Genomic DNA, 22,259 nt, shown 5'->3' on the forward strand with positions numbered 1-22,259 from the left:
TACAATAATAATCGATCTTCAAAGACTGTAAAAGAAATTATAAAAAAAAAATAATTTATGTTTTTTAAAGTCACTCATTAAATTTCACTATAATAACTGTTGCTGTTTCCCATGATCTTTATTATTATTATTATTATTTGTAAGAACAACATCCCACACAATGTGCCCTTATTATCACCTTATATTTCAGATAAGAGCAGACACGGCCATTTGTACTTTTAATGTGTCTGGCTTCCAGTGTCATATGCCTCCTTACCATATTACCATATTACATATCCTACCATATTATTTTAATGGTTTGTCTTAGTAATTTTAAACATGCTGGTTTGTAGAAAACAGTTTAAAGTTCACTGAACTTTGATATATTCTTCTCGTTATTTCTCTATAGCTGATAATAAATAGGAAGTCTCACACATTCTGCGTTCAGCTTACTTCTGCGTTGAAACATCAGGAGGATAAATTACATGATATTTCATTAATACATAAAGTGTGCACTACAAGCAGTATGGAGACTGTGTTAGACCACCATCTAGTGTCAAAACTAGGAATTCACCATTCAGAGAATGTTCATTTGATGTTTTTAAAGTCATTTATCTCACACACACACACACACACACACACACACACACACACACACACACACACACACACACACGGGTTTGACAAATGACAGTATTTTGGCTCTGACATGACAAAACATTTACATGGCAGAAACAGGCATCGCGATACACTTCTAAATGAGCGGTCCAGAGTGATTTTGCCAGCCCTTTTACTCACTCTGGATGAGTTCAGTTCTTGGAGAGTGTGGAGAGGTGTACCAGTGATTCTCTCAGCAGTCCGGACTATCCGCTGTAGTCTTCAGAGGTCTGACTGGTAGCTGAGCAGAACCAGACAGTGACAGAAGTGCAGAGGACAGACTCAATGGCGTTAGAGAACTTTATCAGCAGATCCTGTGAGAGTTGAACTTCCTCAGCTGGAGAAGGCAGGGCAACCTCTGCTGGGCCTTTTTCACAATGGAGTCAATGTGACTGTCCCAATTCAGGCCCAGGAACCTGAATGTCTCCACTGCTGCCACTGAGCTGTTCATAATGGTGAGTGGGAGAGTGCTGGGATGTTTCTCCTGAAGTCCACAATCATCTCCACTGTTTTGAGTGTGTTCAGCTCCAGGTTGTTGTGACTGCACCAGACAGCCAGCTCTTTAACCTCCAGTCTGTAAGCAGAACAATGAGGCCGATAAGTGGTGTCGTCTGCAAACTTCAGGAGCTTGACAGAGGGGTCTTTGGCAGTGCAGTCGTTTGTGCACAGGGAGAACAGCAGTGGGGAGAGAACGTACCCCTGGGGGGCGCCAGTGCTGAGACGTTCCCTTTCGGTCGGTCGGTCAGTCGACGCCACATCGAGAGCGACGAATAGGAATCTCTACTAAAGGGCCACAGCTGCTGCACCCCATCCAGCGCCTGAGTAAGCCTCCACACCTTCTTGCCTGGAAGGATGATAGGAGAGGGCTTACACCGAGTGTATCTGTCACTGTTGTTCTGTGTTAACCCATACAGTGAGATTATTGGATAACACTGGGAAAGCATGCCCGATCTGAGGGAGAACGTTTATTTTATTTTTTATTTTTTTAAAAAGACACTGGTGTCTGATATCACATTACCACAGTTGTACTGTAGTAACAATCTCTATAAAACTGTTACATATTTCCACAGAGAGTGCAGTGATAGTAAATCACACCAGCAGAACAACAACACATCCTGAAGACAGACCTGAAGCTGTAATGATAAATAGATATAATTATTATTATAGATTGACTGATAATCGATTTTAGCAATATCTTCGACTCATATTTACACCTTTCTACTGTCATCACTTTTATTCTCGATATTGAGTGGCGCCATCTGGTGGTTTTGAATAACAGCAGCTAAACAGCATTACAGCACTAACAGTGGCACAGAATGTGTATAACCCTTTTTTTAGTGAACAAATATATACAGAACAGGACAGTAGGCCTACTGTGTAAATGTTTTGTACAGATCATAAAGATTGTCAGTAGAGAAATATGTCTGGACTCATAATGCAAACAAACAGCAGAAGAACATCATTGATTCACACTTTCATTCATCAGACAAACATGCACAAGTCTCGTGGATGATCTGAATCTTAATGAACATCATACAACCCACATCATGATTCATATACAGGAAAATACAGCAAGATTTTAAACTACTTCTGGAAAATGAAGAACAAAAAATGTGCATCAGGTGTGTTTTGCTTTTTAATAAATGTATGGTTTGGTTTTCTGTCCTCCAGTGGTTTTCCTTAAACTGTATTTAATAAATACCGCTTTGCAAATAAGTCCTTCAACTGTCTCCTTCCAACCAACCCCTGACAGACAGGAAATAATAAAAAAGAAATCATTCTAACCCTTTGAAGAGGCCCTTCAGCTACACACACCTGCTCTAAATACCCGTTCTCACACACAAGATGTTTGTCCAAATCAAACCACATTTCTGAAGAAAACCACAGCAGATCTCAGTTTGACTAAGAGCCAGAGCTTTAAAAAATGGTAATGTGAGATCATACATGATTTTAACTGTTTCTTTCAGAAGTATGTTAAATTATAAAAAATAATATCTCACCCATTAAGAACAGTTAAAGTCTTAATAAAGGCCAGATGAACTATAACATTATATCATGTGCAAATGCAGCGAGTGAAACTAGGAGGGTCAAACTGTGTCGTGGGAGGGTTCACATATAGACTGAGTGTTTTTCAGTGGATAGTTTCTTCACACACTGAACTACTGAAGAAAATGTTTCACACGTGTGTTTTGTTCTGTTTGTGCTGCTGGAGTCTGATCGGTAAGTTATAAAAAACTTTTTTTTTTCCTATTTCGGAGCATTAAAGCTTTACTTTACCAAAAACATTACTTTAATGTTAAATCCTTAATGAAGTCACATGACTCAAACTTTGTTGCTGTTTTTCATATCAGTAAATGCAATTGTTTTTAATCTACAGCATTAAATATCCTGGAATATTTAGTGTGAAATGTAATGCATTGTATTTGCTTGTTTAAAACGGGCATTTGTAAAAAAGTATAATAATAATAATAATAATTGTGGTTGAAGACACTGTGGCATTAAACTTGATGGGGCCGTCGGTTCTTATAGTTTGTTAAATGTGGTTATCTTTCCTTTTTTCATAAATGATGCCATATCAGTCCATTAATACATACTGTAAATATATTTCCAAGCAATTAATAAGCGCTTCTGCAATGTTTTCTGACAGTCTCTCAGTAACTTTAGCAGTTTATAAAGATATTTTACACATTTATTTCCTTTATCAAGAGCTACTGATGTCAGAGAGAAAGTTTCTGGTAAAAAGGAAATACAATATTATTGATATGTTGATAATGGTGAATCCATCATGGTGGACAAAATTAACTGTAGATGAATGTTTTAATCACAGTTTATAATAATAATCCCTGATTTGTTAATATGTGTTTAACATTAAGTGATGCAGCAAACGATAAGTGTCTGTTCATAAATCTCACCTTTAATTTAGTTTCATGTTTCTACTGTTTTTCCGGATGTTCTCGACTTCACATCTAAACAAGAAAAACTGATTTCAGGCTTTGTAAACCATCAGAAGTATTAATCTGTGTAAATCTGTTTGTTCTCCAGGTGTGTTTGGTGATTCAGTGTCAGTGATGGAGGGAGATTCTGTTACTCTAAACACTGATCTTACTAAAATACATAGAGACGAAGATATACTGTGGAGATTTGGAGCTGAAAAATCTCTAATAATGAATAAAAAGAAGCAAATCTTCTCCACATATGACGATGGTCGTAATGAGAGATTCAGAGACAGACTGAAGCTGGACGATCAAACTGGATCTCTGACCATCACAAACACCACAACTGAACATACTGGAGTTTATCAACTAGAGATAATTGGAGCGAAAAAATCATCAAAAACATTCAGTGTTTCTGTCTATAGTGAGTAGAGATCATTTGTCCAAACGTCCACATATTCTTGTTTTAATTTACTGGATCTATTTAAATTTTTAAATTACATAAATTTTCAGTGTGTGAGATGACAAACACACTCACTAAGTGTTAATAATATTAAACATTCACTCAGCACATTCAATCAAGTTTTATTTTTTCAAGTTCATTCATATTTCTTTTTATCTCATCTTTCTCAGCTCGTCTGCCTGTTCCTGTCATCACCAGAAACTGTTCTTCATCATCATCATCAAATTGTTCATTGGTGTGTTCATCAGTGTTGAATGTGAGTGATGCGACTCTCTCCTGGTACGCAGGAATCAGTGTATTGTCCAGCATCAGTGTGTGTGATCTCAGCATCAGTCTCTCTCTACCTCTGGAGGTGGAATATCAGGATAAAAACACCTACAGCTGTGTGCTGAACAATCCCATCAGCAACCAGACCACACATCTGGACATCAACACACTCTGTCACACATGTGCAGGTACCACAGCACTGATGATAAATGTGTGTATTTACTGACCTGATCTCTGGTGCATTCATTCTTTCTTTATCATTACAGCACCGGACACATTCTCTCCTTCAGTTCCTCCAGTCTCAGTGTCTCTGATAGTGTTGATCTCTGCTGGATCTCTGATGATTGTTGCAGGATTTTGGATCTTCTGGATCTGCTGGAAACACAGAAAAACTGATCGAGAAGGCAAGAATAACTGCTTTTAACCAGTGTTAACAAATAATAATACATAATAAAATCTACTCCAAATGCATTTTTTTCAAGTGATAGCCCATTTTATAGTTTAATATTTCAATATGTATTTATGTAGGTAATGTAATTTAATTCTTAAATAATGTTGGTTATTGGTTGTTGCATTTTGATTGTTGATTGTTGTTGATTTATATTTTTTATCTCTTCCTGTTGTTCAAACAGTTCAGATTTGTGAAGATGAGAAAACTTCAGTTGTTATGTTTCTTCATCCATCGTTCTATGAAAGAAACACACACACATCGGTAAGATCATTTATCATTAGTTTCTGTTGTGTGTGTTTGTATCATTCAGCAGTGTGTCAGATGGAGATCAGTGTGTGATTGTGTTTCTATAATCATCATCACGCATCAGATATTTTCAAAAGAAGATATTTTACTGTTAACACTATTATATAAAACATTTGAGTAAAAGTCATCTATAGTTGATTTATTGTCTTGTGGCTTTGATGAAACACAGAGTTAAATTAAAGGAGTTTATTGTAGCTCCTGTTTCAACAGATTATGATACTTTCATATTATGATTGATCACATTACATATTACTTAGCAAGTAATACATTTTAAAGCAATTAATTAACACAAAATAATTGCAAGATATTTTAATATAATAAATAAATAAAATGTTATATAAGTGTGACAGACAGCAGGAAAAAAAATACATAAAATAACTTTTAAAGGGAGGAAGAAACTCAAACTTTATTCAGACACAAATTCATGCATGAAACTCTTCAGTTCAGGCTAATATTAACACAATATTAATCTATTATTAGTACAAAATTGTCAGTTTTCCCATTCAGCTTGTGTTGTTATGATTTAACACAGTTAGGCCTCTGCAGTTCATGCTAATATTTGTTTTGTGTTTTTATTAAAATATTTTATTATATTTGGTGTGATGTGTTTTTTACAGAACGCTGAAGAGGAGAGTCACGTGGAGTATGTGTCTGTCAGCGTGAGAAGATGATTTAATATTTCATTACCAGATCCAGGATCATTTCACTATGGGAAACTCATTAAACGAGTCTATGGTATTAATATTAAGATTGATATTCAAGGGAATAAGCATATATATTCATGATCTCATATATAGCGACTCGTACTTTGATATGCATTACTTTCAGTAGTTATCATAGCTGCCAACTTTTGAGTTTAGCTTGGTTTAGCAGATTTATGGTGGGGGGTTATTGTCATAAGTGCATTGTGATTGTCAAAACATTTTAGAAACTAAACTGAATTTTATTAGGTTTAGTGACAATGTTTACATGGTACAATTTCTGGTAAGCTACGTTTTTTTATTATTGCTTGACACAAATTTCATGATTTCAATTAAATTAAATTCTTGTTATTTGATTTAATATTGACTCATTTGGATAAATATTAGGTACACAAGATAGGCATTAATTTTTCTCAAGAAAAAAAAACCCTCACCTAATGCTGTAAACATATAGAGCCCTGTCAGCTGGTAGTATTATTTAAGGTTAAAAATAGACTAACTCAAATGAAATATAATGTTTTTTTTTTTGTTTGTTTTGTTTTTTGTTATAATAACAACTTTAGTAAAAGTAAAATAAAACATGTCAAGTAAAAATATAATAAATATGTAACATAGTGCACACTGCACATATTTAGCAAAATACTCTCTATAGCTGTATTTTTCTAGCCAACTGCTAGCCCATATTATGGTCATTAAATGACTTTCCTGAGGTAAATGTTATGTGACATAATTGTTCTCCCGCTGTTTTATTGACCCCTTTCCGCGGATGAAAAACAGCTGATTGGTCGATATCATCTATGAGGAATATACATTTTGTTCAAGTTGTACTGTATCTTTCAACAGTGTTCGTGTTTATTTACTATTAGCTAGAGATGATCGGTTCACGTGCCGCTAGGGATCTGTCACGCGACTCACGTCACATTTACAAGTGCCAAAACGGCATTGTTTTTGTCAATTCTAGAATGGAACCAATGAATAAATTCAGTCATTTTAGGAAACAAATTTAATGTACGATTCACTGTTGTAATGGTATCATGCAAATGTCACGTGACTGATCACGATATTTCAAACCTTCCAGCCAGCAGCAAAAAAAAAAAAATGATATTATAAATATATAGTAATGAATTTAAGTAGGCATTTTCTCCACATAATGGTGTAGGGGTTGTGTGCTTCGTCCTGTACAGAGCGCCATCTAGTGTTCAAAATAAGACTTCACATCTGGAACAATAATACTAGGGTTCTTTCTGTGTTTGTTTATCGGTCAAACGGGCCGACCTCGAGTCTCTGTGATCTTCTGTCTCTATATAGCTCAGGTCCCTCCTTTATTGCAAGTCTGTGGATCTTTTTCACCTGTTTATCGTCCAGCAAGTGAAAATGGTGAGATATACACAATGGATGATAATATAGTTAGCATATACTAGCTGTACTAGAGCATCATCTAGTATCATGTAAGTAGTATACTATATGCCTATTAAATAAATGCTTTTAAAATTACAGTTGATTACTGGGTTTGTATTGTTGGGTAAATGTAACACACAAACAAACAGCAGAAGAACATAATTTATTCACACTTCTACTCTCAGACAAAACATACACGAGTCTCATGGACGATCTTCAAAAACTTTAAACCACATCCTGATTTATACACTGCATTCATACAACCAAGAGACCATTGCACATTTTCACTAAACCTTAACCTTAAACCCCTGATGAAGATCACCACCGCGAAATTAATTCAATTACTTTAATTAAAAACTTTGCATTTATTTACACACAATATTTAAAGTTTGACTATCCTGGGATTATTATAATAATATCAACGTCTTTGGTTTTGCATGCTGGATAAATCAAACATGTGGTAAGTCATTCACCAACGTGAGATTCTACTAAATAAACTTCTAGAAAATGTCTTTAGTTAGATCATAAACAACAGCAAAAAAAATTTTTTAAATAAATACTATATGTGTAAAATAACTGTTTGCATATAAGGGGAGCTGTTGACATATTCTCACCTGTAATAAAACACCTCAGTGGAAAGTGAGTACAAGAATGTACAAATGTGTGTATTTCTACTTGTAATATAAAAGTATCAATTTCTAAAACTAAAACAAAAAATAACTTTAATAAGCTAAACTATTGAATAGCAGTGTTATATGATCATTGTGTATTTATTGCTTTTCTCCCTCAGTTTCTCAACATGCTCAACCTACTAAATACAGCAGCACATTTAAATGGTTGTTTGTTTCACTTACCAGAGTTTTTCTCCGATGTATCTTGATTCTCTCTCTGGTCTGGTGCAGGAAAGTAAAGTGATCTGATCCACCACGGAGCGAGAGCGATCTGGTGACTGCGTCACTGGTCGAGATTTGTGTTTAATGCCCATGCGCTGGCCTGTGTGTAACCTTGAAATTGTACATTCGTCGAAACTAATTTTTCTTATTTAAGATCTTAATGGAAAATATTTATATTTAACAATGTTTTGAACGAAAAAAATATAACTTGAAAAATAAAACAAATAATAGTAAACTGAATTGAAAGAAAAATTATTAATTGAATGAGGTACTGCTTGAAAACCTTTTTTCAGTGTGTGAAACTGAAACGTTTTGGTTGCTATGGACATGCTATCGCCATATTTTGAGTTAGTTTCTGCATAAAAATAAGTTTTGATTACATTTCTAGTGAGAAATATATATTTTATTTTCACAATATTCACTCAGTGAATGTACATAATCACTCGCTTGCTGGTTGTTGCGAATATTTTTCAGATCTCGCCAGAATAATGTGAAACTGAAACATTTTGGTTGAGTCACGTGACTTCAAGAAGGATGGGGAGTGGGCATAGACAGTAAAAGAAATGGACACAGCGACCCCATTGGATTCAACGGAGACAAAGTGAAGCCCATTAGAAACTTTTACTTCCTGGGGGTCCAGCGTACTGCGCAGACTCAAACTGAGCTCGACGACGTAGATGTGACGTGAGCAAACCGTCTGTCTTCTAGTAGCTGTGCCAAGATCAATCTGAATCATTACCTTCCGAAACTCGCAGAGACGGAGAGCGTGAGTAGGAGCTGTCCATGATCTTGGAGCAGGAGAAACTTTTTGTAGGTGTTCTGATTAATTACTTTGTCATTTTGCCTCGACGTCCTCCCGATTGCCCACGAGCTTCTCCTCCTGTATATACGGTAATTCTCTACTGTGCGACAGAGAGTCGCGTGGCTGTGACGCAATCGTTAGCCTACTTTTACAAAAACTGCTTCTACAGGGCCATAACGTAATATACAAGGTAATGGAGCCTTTTATACATTGTCGTGTTTCTTTAGAAATAAATAATGGACAAATGGAGTCTTTAAACGCCTCAGATGTGAAGTTATTCGCTGTCAAAGTGACGCCAAAATGAATGGGAGTCAATGGGATGCTAACTGCAGGTGGGGTTCCGTTAGCCAATGGCGGCGTCCGGGGGTACTTCAAAATAATACAAATCCCTGCACCCTTGGGAGTGGGTAGTTGTTAGAGTATCTGGATCAAGTTCACAGTAGGTGGCGGTAATGCGCGAAATCGATGCGAATCGCGAAGAAGAAGAAGAAGAAAGAAAGAAAGAAAGAAAGAAAGAAAGAAAGAAAGAAAGAAAGAAAGAAAAATGAGGGGAAAAACGAGGGGAAAGAAAGAAAAACGAGGGGAAAGAAGCAGGAAAAGGTAAACAAGGAGGAAAAGGAAGCGTGGAAAAATAACTTGACCAACCAAGCTGAACAAATGAATCACCAGATGCCATATTCCTGGTTGATGCGTTCCTGGATGAGTGCAAGGTAAATAACATTATCTCAGTGGTGGAAAAAGCATACTAATTAATGCTAATTGCAAGGTCTAAGACCATAATAGACTCTGAGGTAGGCTATAGCAGGGAAGAAGTAGCCTATCAAGGTGCAAAACTAAAATCGTTTCACTTTCTTTTCTTCTTTTTTTTAGAAGGGTTCTCCGATTGGGTATGTTTAGGGGTCGCGTTAGTGTAGCCAATCGGAGGAGAGCCCTTCTAGCCAATCAGAGGCGAAAAAGGCGGTACCTTCCCCTACCATCCTGGGAAAAAAAATATCGCCGGAGGAAGAGGGGAAAAGTAGCGGGAAGTGAACTTAAAGGAGAGTAGAGTAGAGTAGATGAGTGTGATGTGCATTGATCGATCGGACTCGGAGAACACATCGCACATCTCTTTAAGTAAAAGAGACATGGTAAAGTCATTGTGTCACTGTGACTGCAGAAACTCTGGTTGCCATAGAAACATGACGCGCTTGAGACTGCACAAATACGTTAGCTGGAGGCTATTTGCCAAAAAAATATATGTGTAGTTATAAACTCTTTAGACAGTTAATGATTAGTGCACATTTCAGGTTGCTCCAGGCTCACCCGGGTCCTTCACACCCCGCTCCGTGCGGGTCTCGAACCCGGGTCTCCGGCATGAGAGTTAGGCACTCTAACAAGGAGGCTAAAGACTGCAGCTTCTAGCATCTGTCGCTAGAGCGCCTATTGAGATCAGAGGAGTGAGGTTTACTCGCACAGCAACTACTAGCTGGCCTCCGTTACAGATGCAGGGCCGGCCCGCGGCATAGGCGGAATAGGCAAATGCTAGGGCACATCAATCTTCCCCCGCCCAGCGAGTGCTTGAAGTGCGTCAGAAACAGAGCGCGCGATAATTTGTTGTTTAGCGTGCGCGACGCCGCATCCAATGTAAACAGCAGGCTTGTTTGAGATGCGCCTTGCCTCGCCTGAAATGTATGCGTGAGTAGGCGGCTGCAGTGAGAGGAGGAGTGAAAAAAGCGCAAGCAAGCCGGACAGATCTCTTCTCGTAGTGGATCTGACACCTGTGAAATCAAAGATGGATATCGCGGGATTCACGCTCGTGCAGTGTTGCTAATAAACTGGATGTAATTCAAGTTCTGATACTTTTATATGAAAATAAATAAAATGAACAAGACACCCAAAGTACTTGTTATTTAATTCCATTCCAAATACATGTTTATCAATAATTTTTTATCTTAAATACAGACATAGGCTATGTGTTTTTATTTTTTTTAATAAAAATTAAATTGCATAACCCAAAGAGATCGCACTGTCAGATAGTTTGGGAATATTCACACATAACATATACACATAGAACATGATATTAGAGCTTTAAAATCAAACATTTTAAAAGAGAACAATACATCACAGTTGTTTAAACCAATGAGCATTAAGCTGTGTCGTCAGCAAGTCGTTTCCCATCGTGCTTTTGATCAGCGCAGTCGGTGGAGAGCAACTGCGCGCGACTGCAGAATCCGACAGGTGCGCCTTGCGCTCGCGAGAGATTTTTGACATACGTCAGCATGAGCAAGGCGGACCGCACTCGGACACATTTCTAACCGGCATGCATCTCGCGCTGATCACCGGTGATCGATTCTGCGCAGATTTTGCTCATCTCAAACAAGCCTGTTCTCTTACTTAAAAGCAGGACTTATTCCGCCAAACCGGAACTAGTGTTTTTTTTTTGTTTTTGTTTTTAAGTTTGTGGGTAAGAATCGTGTAAAAAAAAATCCCTTATTTTGGGGATAGGTTCCGGGAAATATCCCTTATTTTCAATGTTCATTGTTGACAGCTATGAGTTAACTACATAAAACAAATGTTGACTGTTGATTAACCAAGCTCTCCATTAAACGACTAAAACAGCCCTAAAATTGAATAAAATATTATAAAGACACTTCATATTTAACCGTATTAGATGATAATTGCATTTAACAGATTACACCTTCAATAAAACATTTGAAATTGTTTTGTAAAAAGTGTATTTTTATGCATGTTTGGACTGAGTTTCCCTGCACTAACACTGTTCTGACCAGCAGGGGTCACCAGCGTGCGGCGATTCAAAACAGTGTGAAAAGCTTCGTTTCTCCCATCACAGCAACAGATGGCAAACTGTCTGTGACAGGACATAATGAGAAACCTCCAAGTCTCTGCTTGCTGTGATTCTATGTCTGCTTTTATTGCTGGGCTTCTTCCTGCTGGAGCCAATGGATGGAGTAGTTGATAACTAGAAAGTCTGCAGAGCAGCAGCACAGAGGAAAATACAATAGAGAGGGAGAGAAACAGACAGCAAAACAAACTCAGCTGTCCATCCATCATGACATTACTAGACGTAACAACAACCATTATAAAGTTGCTAGTGAAAGTAGCATGTTTAAATAATTTATAACGCAATGATTCAAAATTATATTATATTATAAATAACAATATTTTAGAGATACAGATTCCAGCCATTATGAATGAAATATAATAACACATACAAAGATTGTTGTTTCAGAAAAGAAAAGCATCCTCTATTGTGGCTATTTACATTTACAGTGAGCACCAGACAAAAAGACAAATCCAAAATTAGGAACAAGAGGACAAGAATGCTGCCAAAGGAAAGAAGCAAGAAAAACTGTAAGTCTAAAGCCAACGTCTAGACTGAATAGAGTATTTAAGTGAAGGCAATCGTCTCAAAACAGTGATACTTTTCTACAAGACAATCACACTAGTCAATCTTAACACAATAGAACTGAAAGAGACAAGAAATGGAAAAAAGACTAATTGAAAAAGACAAACTAATCAGCACCTCATAAAATGCACGTTTTTTTCACAACTTCAGGTATAGGAAAATTGAACGTTGCACATTTCAACGAACAAGTCTATATTTCTACCAAATGAAGACCTACTATAATTTAATTACATTCTTTTATCAAGTATAGACACATTTGTGTGTTACTATTGCTGTAACACTCCTGACAAACGTCACATTAGGTAGGCATATGTTTCAGGTTTAATGCCAGAGTAACAACTTTTAACAGTCTGTATCATATGCGTTAAAATAGGCATTTATCAGAATAAATACATTTACACAACTTTTAAATTTCAAAGCTTATTAAGGCTGGTTGTGGTGTCAGTGTAGCTGCTGGAGAGTGTTTTCTGATGAAGTAAGGGTTAATGTTTAAACCATAAATATTAGCACCAGTATTTTCCAGGAACAGCAACAATACCAGTAAAACCACCTGTATCAGTAATGCATACTGTCCTCGTGTTGAGGAGGAAAATATTGTCCCTTAGGAATGAATGGAATATATTGGTCATAATGCCAGCTTTGAGGTAAATGCAAAAAAAAAAAACATATGCAAATAGCCCCGCCTCCACCCATGATAATGAGGTGCAAATTACTGAGGTAAACGCTGCACAATGATATCACTCTCTACAACGTCGGACACATAACAGTAATTAATATGATTAGTCTTTTGCTTGACTATGTTATCAAACAGCTTATAATGTGTTGCTTATGTTACACAAACCATGTTCCCGTTCGCCATCTCAGAGTCAGGCCGCTGCCTCAGTATCCTTAGAAAAGCTTTGAACAACTCAGAACATCAGTGAAGAAAGGCAGCATAATATACATCATACACCCGCTATATTGCTAAATCTATCCGATTTTTCCTATCAACAGAAAAATATATTATAACCTGGCATCTCTCGAGAATCTGATTGGTTACAAGGTAGTTCATGACGTCAGAAACACCAGAGATTTCAAACCGTGTTTTTCAGACTGTTTTTGGTTCACTGTAGATTTAAGGAGAAAATACTCAGCAATGCTGTTGACTTATGAATTTTCTTAAAGGGATAGTTCACTTTGAAATAAAATTTTGGTATGTTTTAGCTTACCTCAAGGGCATCCAAGATGTAGGTGTCTTTTTTTCCGCAGTAGTTTCAATTTTGATATTTTTAGGTCAAACCGTTCTTGTCTGTCAGTCATATAATGCAGGTATACGGTCACTGTCTCAAAGAGCATGCACAGAGTCCAAATTAAAACAATTCCCCATCGTAAGTACACATTGATGGCCTAAGACACGAAACAAGCGGTTTGTGTGAGAAAACGAACAGTATTTATATTGTTGTTACCTCTTGAACACAGCCGCGTCCAAATGATCTGAGGGCGCGGGCGGGTATAGATATATACACTAGATGTCGCTTGGCTACGGTTTCGTTCCAATGAACTGCAGTAGCCAAGGCGACATCTAGTGTATATATCTATACCCGCCCGCGCCCTCAGATCATCAATGTGTACTTACGATGGGCAATTGTTTAATTTGGACGATGTGGAATTGTTTTAATTTGGACTCTGTGCTTGTGTTTTGAGCCAGTGACCGTATACCTGCATTATATGACTGACAGACAATAACGGTTTGGCCTAAAAATATCAAAATTGAAACTACTGCGGAAAAAAAGACACCTACATCTTGGATGCCCTTGAGGTAAGCTAAAACATACCAAAATTTTATTTCAAAGTGAACTATCCCTTTAAAGCATATTACAAACACCACATAGGCATATAAACAACATTAAAAGCTGGATTTTCAACACAAGGGGACTTTAAATCATAAAAAAAAAAAAAAAAAATCTAACAAATCAGTTTTGGATGTCATATTTAAATTGATATGTAATAGGTGATTTTGACTGGTATTGGTACCGACTGCTGGAACCGTGACACAATTACTGATCCTCTTTACTTTACTAGTAGGAAGTTTAGGAACTGTTTACCAGTGAAGTTGTGGTATCTTTGACGGTTAACATTGCAAGGATGATTGATGCTAAACGAAAACTGATTTTGGAGAAAATTCTGGATGTTTCAAAAGAAGTGTAGTGTGCTAATAACCGAGTGAAAGAAGCGGAGCAAAGAATCCTACTTCTTGAAAATGCGGCTACTGGGACTGAGAGTCGAGCTATACAGATTGAAAAGACGATCGCTTCCCAAACCAAGCGAATAGATGATCAGGAAACAGAGGGCGACGTCGTAATTTGAGGATCATCGGCCTTCCAGAGAAGACAGAGGGTCTGGCTGTGGTTAACGGAAAAATGGATTCTTAAAATACTCCATCTGTCTATAGCACACATTGTGTTTCTCGTGTTTAGGTTTAGTGGTGGTGTGGGGTACGTATCTATTCTACGTTTGGGTAGGATTAGTGGTGTGTGGTGCGTGTGTATTACACGCAATAAAGTGTTTATCATATGCACGCAAAAACTGCGTATTATATACACGTAGAAACTAATTTCCGCGTATAAATTGCATAGGGGCCAAGAGGTATACATTAGGAACTTTACTCTTTCCTAATTCTCTTCAGTGTCCCTTTCAATGAAAGTATTAAAAGGATAAATGATGTTGCACTGTTTGATTGACAGCCTCAGCCTGAATCTGAAGTATGGCTCATCCTCCTCAAAGGATCACATGGTGGGTTATCACATGCCATCCTCCTGTAAGAAAACACAGATTCACAGAAGGTTAAAGTGATGAGGAGGATTGATGTTTCAGATACACAACAAACATACAAATACTTTTCTTGTTGTTTGTACAGAGGTTTAAATTTCCTAAATATTGTGTCAAAACACACATCACATCTTTTGTACTTCAGTAATATAAACCTTTATTGTATAATATAAACTGTTGTATTACTGTTTTATAATAAGACACTCTGAAAAAGTGCACTTTGTTTATTTGGGAGTTATTGCTGTGTTTGATTGTTTTGTTGTTTCACTGGTGAATATTTGCTTCTGTAATGTACATTTATGCTGCACAGAGAATTATAATAATATAAAACATATTCATACCACTTTTAAAGGCATTTTTGCAAAGTTAATCTCTAATATCTTGTTAATGCAGATGTAATACTTGCACTCTGTGGTACTGCTGCATGGGTCCTGTGGCTACGGTAGTAAACCACAGCAACAGTTACAGAAACCAGCAGAACAGCAACAACTATTCCTGCCACAGCTCCTGAAGACAGACCTGAACCTGGAACATCTACAGAGAAACAGACATTATTACTGGAGAGTGAATGATAATACATCAAGTATTTAACAATACTGTATGATTCATTGACTTGTTCAACTAAGTTCAACTTAATGCATTTGTTTAAATGTAGTTAAAATCAATTATGTGGAACCAATTCACAATTTTTTTTCATTGAGTCAATGAATCATTTTTTTCATATGAACTGATAAACGGCACCATCTGTTCAGCAACAGCAGTTAAAACAGCTTGAAAGCACTGAGATCAACAGGAAACACCATTCACAGGAGTAAATATTTTGATATTATGCATTTTTCATGTTAATAAAAAAGTGCTATTGAATAATTGCAATGTTAGTCAAAGTGTTATTGAGTCAAAGCTCCCTTTTTTAATCAGGTCACTACCCAACAGTTAATACGTTTATTTAAAATATTGAACTGTTATTTTAATTTCTCAAAGAAAAATGGATTTAATGACTGAATTATACACTCACCAATGACAGTAAGATTGAATCTCTTCACTCTAGTGATGCTGAAGCTGCTGTTGATGCTGATGATCAGTAGTTTATATTCTCCAGAGTCTGTGTTTCTGGTGTTTGTGATGGTCAGAGATCCAGTCTGATGATCCAGCTTCAGTCTGTCTCTGAATCTCTCTTTACACTGAACATCTGTACAGATCTTACTCTGATCTCCAGTGATTTCAGCGATGAGAATGTCTTTATAATACCACTTCGTCACATCATTTGGGTTTTTTATTACCGGTACACCGGGATCGAAAGTGACAGATTCTCCCTCTTTCACTGACTCTCTCTTCACTTCATCTTCTTCAGCAGCAGAAACACCTGAAACACAAACCAACAGATGCTGGAGGATCTTTTGCTGATGGAAACAACAACAACAAACCCTCTACAAGATGAAATAACTGTGATCATGAATGCGATTGAAATAGATTCAGCACAATCTTTCATTCTGAAATAGAAAGTTTGTGCTTTTAAAACTCATTTTACATCCTTATTTGATATAAAATCCTCATTTAAACAGATAATAGAAGTTGGTCAGAAATGGCATGATTATAACTGACATCTCCATTTGAACTCTTTGAAAGCTTCCTGTGAACGCTAATATACCGTATTTATCATCATAGGTGTTTATAGTTCTTGTTCTTGTGAGAATGGGCCTTTAGTTTTATATCTAACTAAGCTATTTATGTAAAGTGAGTTTTATAAACTGCACTTGTGCTGCAAGTTTGTAAAGATTATCTGTCTACTGTGTGTGAATTAATATACAGGTAAAGAAAATAACTCAGAATATCACTGTAAAAAAAAATCAATAAACACATTGACAATGTGTTTTAAACATAAATAAACTGCATTTAAACATTCATTAAATGACTCACCAGTGACAGCAATTCTGAAGATCTTGTCACTGCTGCTTTTGCTGCTGATGATCTTCAGTTCATAAAGTCCAGAGTATGTGATGTTCATGATGTTCAGAGATCCAGTCTGACGATCCAGCATTAGTCTGTCTCTGAATCTCTCATCTCCATCTTCACACTGAACATCTGTACAGTTATCAATGAGATCTCCACTGATTTGAGCTATACGAGTGTCATTAAAATACCATTTAATAACTTCTTGTTGGTTTGTTTGAACACCAGTGTTTAAAATGACTGAACCTCCCTTGATCACTGACACAGGCACTACATCTGAACCAACACCAGACACACCTGAAGAACAAACACAAGACATACAAAAATTTACAATAGTGCTGTGAATATTCTACATATGAAGATTTTGATTAAATAAATATATATGGATAAATTCAGTCCTGGAGAGCCACAGTCTTGCAGAGTTTCACTCCAACCCTGATAAATCTGACCCTTAAGACCTTGAGCTTGTTCTGGTGTGTTTGGAAACCCTAGGGGTTTGAAAACTTGCTGGGGCAGCATTATTTTGTGTTGGGTGACATTTGATTAAATGTATGATTTATATGTTTTGGGCCAAACAATATACTTTTTTTTTTTTTTTTTTTTTTTTTTAAGAATGATTCACGTATATTTCTAATGAAATTGTATTAAATACAAAAACAAAACAAAAAATTGTCTTGCATGAAAAATTTTTTTTTTTTTTTTTTTTTTTTGCACCAAAAGTAATTTGAGAGTAACTAGAGTTCAAGTCATATGATGTTTGTTTACATGTAGATCACAAGACAAAATAATAACTGAATTTACACAAAAGATCCAGTTCAAAAGTTTACATATGAAAACGCTAAATTATCCAAATTGACAGAGTGTGTTAAAGATATAAAAGATTGGATGACGCGCAATTTTCTCTTATTAAATCCAGATAAGACAGAGGTAATACTTATCGGTTCAAAAAACCACCCACAAAACCTCTCACAATACAACTTTAACATAGTAGGATGTCCTGTTACTTTTTCCTCTACAGTAAAAGACCTGGGTGTTATACTTGACTGCAACCTGTCTTTTGAAAATCATATTTCATATGTTACAAAAACAGCCTTTTTCCACCTTACCAAACATTGCTAAGCTACGTAATATGCTATCAGTTTCTGACGCAGAAAAGTTAGTTCATGCATTCATGACCTCGAGACTAGATTACTGTAATGCTTTATTAGCTGGTTGTCCTGCGTCCTCAATAAACAAGCTACAGTTAGTCCAAAATGCTGCCGCTAGAGTTCTTACTAGATCAAGAAAATATGATCATATAACACCGATTTTATCATCCCTACATTGGTTACCTATAAAGTCCCGTATTAATTACAAGGTATTGCTACTGACTTATAAAGCCCTAAACGGCTTAGCTCCAGTTTATTTAACGGATCTTCTATCGCCCTATAATCCATCGCGCTCTTTAAGGTCACTAAATTCGAGGCTTTTGGTCATACCTAGGATATCCAGATCCACCAAAGGAGGGAGAGCATTTTCACATTTAGCTCCAAAACTCTGGAATAGTCTTCCGGATACTGTTCGTTGCTCAGACTCGCTCTCCCAGTTTAAAACTAGATTAAAGACGCATCTCTTCAGCCAGGCATTCATATAATACTTTTAATCTTACAGTTAAATCCGGTCTCTAGTTCATAAACGCCAGAGGAGAACTGGCCCCCGACTGAGCCCGGGTTCTCCCAAGGTTTTTTTTTCTCCATTAGGTCACCTGATGGAGTTTTTCGGTTCCTTGCCACTGTTGCCTTTGGCTTGCTCAGTTTGGCTTGCTCAGTTGCTCAACTAATCAATCAACGATACTATTGATCAGCATTACCAAACATGGACGTTCCATTAGAAACAAACATTGATGTATTGTTTTATTACTGTGAAGCTGCTTTGATACAACCTATGTTGTGAAAAGCGCTATATAAATAAACTTGACTTGACTTGACATATGCTTGATTCCTGTCGTGGAAATATTTAATACAAATATAACCAACTAAATCTGACTTCTTAATACAATACTTCCCTGAAGTATGGTGACGGCGTCCCGTCAAGAAGTTGCTATCACTACCTCAATCACACTTGAGCTGTTCTTTTGTTGTCTTTTGAGCATAGAATCATTAGTACTTTTATTACCTCAATCACACATAGATGTTCTGTTGTTGTCTTTTGAGTGTAGAATCTATTTCTCAGCTGCGCAGCATATACCTGACACGACTCCTAAGTTGCTCTTTGTAGAAATGAAGTTTTATTCACGACCGGGAGATCACTGGCCACAACAACCAAGTGAGTCTCCCAGTACAAAAGATACATGTACATTTAAATCCTACAATTGAGTAAAAATCAATATCACTCAAGTCTTCTTCACTGTGATTCAGGGCCGGAGTGGGGCCACTTTTCAGCCCGGGAGTTTCAGGCCCAAGACCGGCCCACTTTTTCCATGGTGGAATTCCAAATTAGCACTTTTTCCAAATTGGATAAATGAAGCAACAGGTCAGCTCTTACTATTGTGTAGTTTGTATTAATACCATGGTTCAACAAATAATGTAAAGGTTAAATACTAATTCACTTAGACTTTATAAGAAGCAATTGCAACTTTATTTCACACAATTCTGACTTTATATCTTGCAATTCTGACTTTATAACACGCAATTGCGACTTTATTTCACGCAATTCTGACTTTATAATACGCAATTGCGACTTTATTTCACGCAATTCTGACTTTATATCTCGCAATTCTGAGAAATAAAGTCAGAATTGCGAGATAAAAAGTCGCAATTATCTTTTAAAATGTTTTATTCTGTGGCGGAAACAAGCTTCCATACCTCCTGGCCTCTTCCTCCCATCCATCCTCCCTGACGCGTTACGGTAGGGCCGGCCCAGCTATCGGTAGGCGCCGGCGGTGCCGCGGTAGCCTACCTGAGAAAACGTTTTGGAAAAGACGGGCTATGGACCCAACCAACTCTATAGGAGGGGAGGGGAGAACTCCCTCACATGGTACAACCCATACAGAGGCTGCGCGCTGCGGTGTCAGAATGCGGAACGTGTGTAGCCTAATGTAACTAACGTGACAAATGTGAAAAAAAAATCCTCGACCGGCCCAAAAGTGAAGCGGCCCACCGGGAATTCTCCCGATTCTCCCGATTACCCACCCCGGGCCTGCTGTGATTAGTTCTGATGATTAGTTTAAAAATGATCTGCTAATCATATGATTTAGTTAGTTCTACTGTGTCAACCACATTTTGGGTAAGTGTGTATGGTCTTTGACCTGAGCATCCTTAATCTGCATTTCTCTGTACATTTAATATTGAAAATACCCATTACATAAAATATTTCTATCAGTTCAGCTGTTAGGACTTGATGTTAATATCCCTTGTAATCAGCACTTCCTAATTTTAAGTGGGGAGAGGGGTAAAAACATCATCAGGGTCTTCAGGTGGGCACCCTCCTTCACCGGTGTTTCGTTGATAGGCCCACGACACCTCCAGAGGGCTCAACGGCAACACCTGGCGTCCCAGGTGAGCCCCCTTCTGCTTTTACCCCTCCTTATTGTTCTTTGCAGCCCAGTTAGGATCCTTCCTCTTTATCCAGATCCACCTGCTGCTTCGCTGTGCTACCTCTGACATTGATCTGATGTAGGGTGACCACCTGCTAATAAGCCCAAGGGGGGACAAGGGGTATGTTTCTGAGGGACAATGTGGGGACACTGTCTGGCGCGGCGGTGCCCCACTGGCAGACTCACTGATAGTGGTTTACCCATTTCTAGCACATACCACCTTGCATAGTATTAATAATGCCCTATTCTCCTAAACGTGTAATTTTTGATGTATGCTCATGAATAGGCCAACCAATGTGTATTTTTTTTCTAAATAAAGACTCATAATATTTTGAACATTCAATGAATTGACAGATGTACTTCCACTTAAGATTTACTATTTAATTTTATTTATTTTTCATTACAATTTATTTACTTTAAATAAATTAATAAATTATAATATAAATTTATAGGATTAACAGGAATTGTAGTTGCTCAACACCACAGGAACAGTTAAAAAAAAAGTATTTAAAAAAAATACGATTGACCTCGTATTCCCCTCCCTCCATGTCCGATTGAGAAGGACGTTTTGCAAAGGTCACAAAAAGCCCTCTCGGTATCCCCCTCAACACCTTTCAGCCACAAATATTCATTTCCCCATTCTTGTTTCTTGTACTCACACCTTCTCTTTTTAATTGATGATGGCGTTGCCTCTCAGACAGTCTCTTTCTCGAATTTTTCGAATTGGAAAGCGCGCATCTAAAAGTTCCTTCCTTCCAAGTGTGTCTGGTATGCGCGTGCGTGCGCTGTCATGACAACAATGAAAAAGTTGACAACAACCTAGTCAGCAGTTCAACTGAGGGGTTTGTGTGGCAACAATAGCGTGCTGAAATGTCAAGTAATGTTCGTTTGTCTGCTTGGGGCTCGAGTATATAGAGCGACCAACTTTTTTTTGAGCAAGCATAGATTATGCGTGACACGGTCTCAATTTGCGTGACGCGTGAATTGGGCTTCAAACGCTGTGCGCGCACGCGCTACGCGGGACGGGTGGTCACCCTAATCTGATGGCTTTCCTGAAGGCCTGTCCCCGAACTCCCCCTCCATTCAGGAGCCTGCATGGCTATGGATGTGGCCACAAATCACATTCCTAATTCTTAATAGTGTGTGTTGCTGCCTGGGTGATATAAAGCTGCAAACAGTCACAGATGCTCAAGGCAAAAAATTACACATTAAGAGCCAGTGGGTGTAAACCATTGACCAGGAGGATTGGAAATTAAAATAAAATAATTACATATTTTCCAGAAGACAAAATAAGAACAATTTGACCCCAATCATCCTGTGCAAAAGTTTACACCCCCTGAGTTTTAATGAATTGTGTTTCCTTCTGGAGAATCAGTGTACTGTATGTCTTCACCATTTGTAATAGTCATGAGTCGCTCAGATGTAATTCGTGTGAAAATATGGATTTCAAAAGTCATTCAGTCACTGCTGGAAAGGGTTAAATTATGCATTAGATGCTGGAAAACATTTGTTGCAGTGGTAAATAAAAAAAACGTTATCTATAAAAAAACGATCTCTCATTTATTCATTTTTTAAATTATTGATATTTTTCTGTCTACGCAAAACAGGAGAGCGATCAGTTAACAGGTAACAACAATTGTTCAACAATAACCTGAATACTTCCGTCACTCA

At 37.4% G+C, this 22,259-nt stretch overlaps 1 protein-coding gene across 1 annotated transcript; it reads left to right on the top strand.

Moving 5' to 3' along the window:
• The first annotated feature begins 2,786 nt into the window (after positions 1 to 2,786).
• Positions 2,787 to 6,843, top strand: LOC307169857 (CD48 antigen-like). Its single transcript, XM_079890701.1, has 6 exons — positions 2,787 to 2,856; positions 3,679 to 3,993; positions 4,203 to 4,487; positions 4,566 to 4,703; positions 4,932 to 5,011; positions 5,674 to 6,843. The coding sequence occupies exons 1-6, from the start codon at positions 2,808 to 2,810 to the stop codon at positions 5,725 to 5,727; spliced, it is 921 nt and encodes a 306-aa protein (XP_079746827.1). The 5' UTR covers positions 2,787 to 2,807; the 3' UTR covers positions 5,728 to 6,843.
• The last annotated feature ends 15,416 nt before the right edge of the window (positions 6,844 to 22,259 follow it).

The sequence above is a fragment of the Squalius cephalus genome, assembly GCF_949319135.1.
Source record: "Squalius cephalus genome assembly, chromosome: 13".
In the NCBI taxonomy this organism is placed as follows: Eukaryota; Metazoa; Chordata; class Actinopteri; order Cypriniformes; family Leuciscidae; genus Squalius; species Squalius cephalus.

What these genes read in the sequence shown, in the direction of transcription:
- LOC307169857 (XM_079890701.1), top strand. Translation starts at nt 2,808, where the DNA reads ATGTTTCACACGTGTGTTTTGTTCTGTTTGTGCTGCTGGAGTCTGATC. An exon ending in ATTCAGTGTTTCTGTCTATA is followed by an intron (nt 3,994 to 4,202) that starts GTGAGTAGAGAT and finishes CATCTTTCTCAG; the next exon opens with CTCGTCTGCCTGTTCCTGTC. An exon ending in CAGAAAAACTGATCGAGAAG is followed by an intron (nt 4,704 to 4,931) that starts GCAAGAATAACT and finishes TTGTTCAAACAG; the next exon opens with TTCAGATTTGTGAAGATGAG.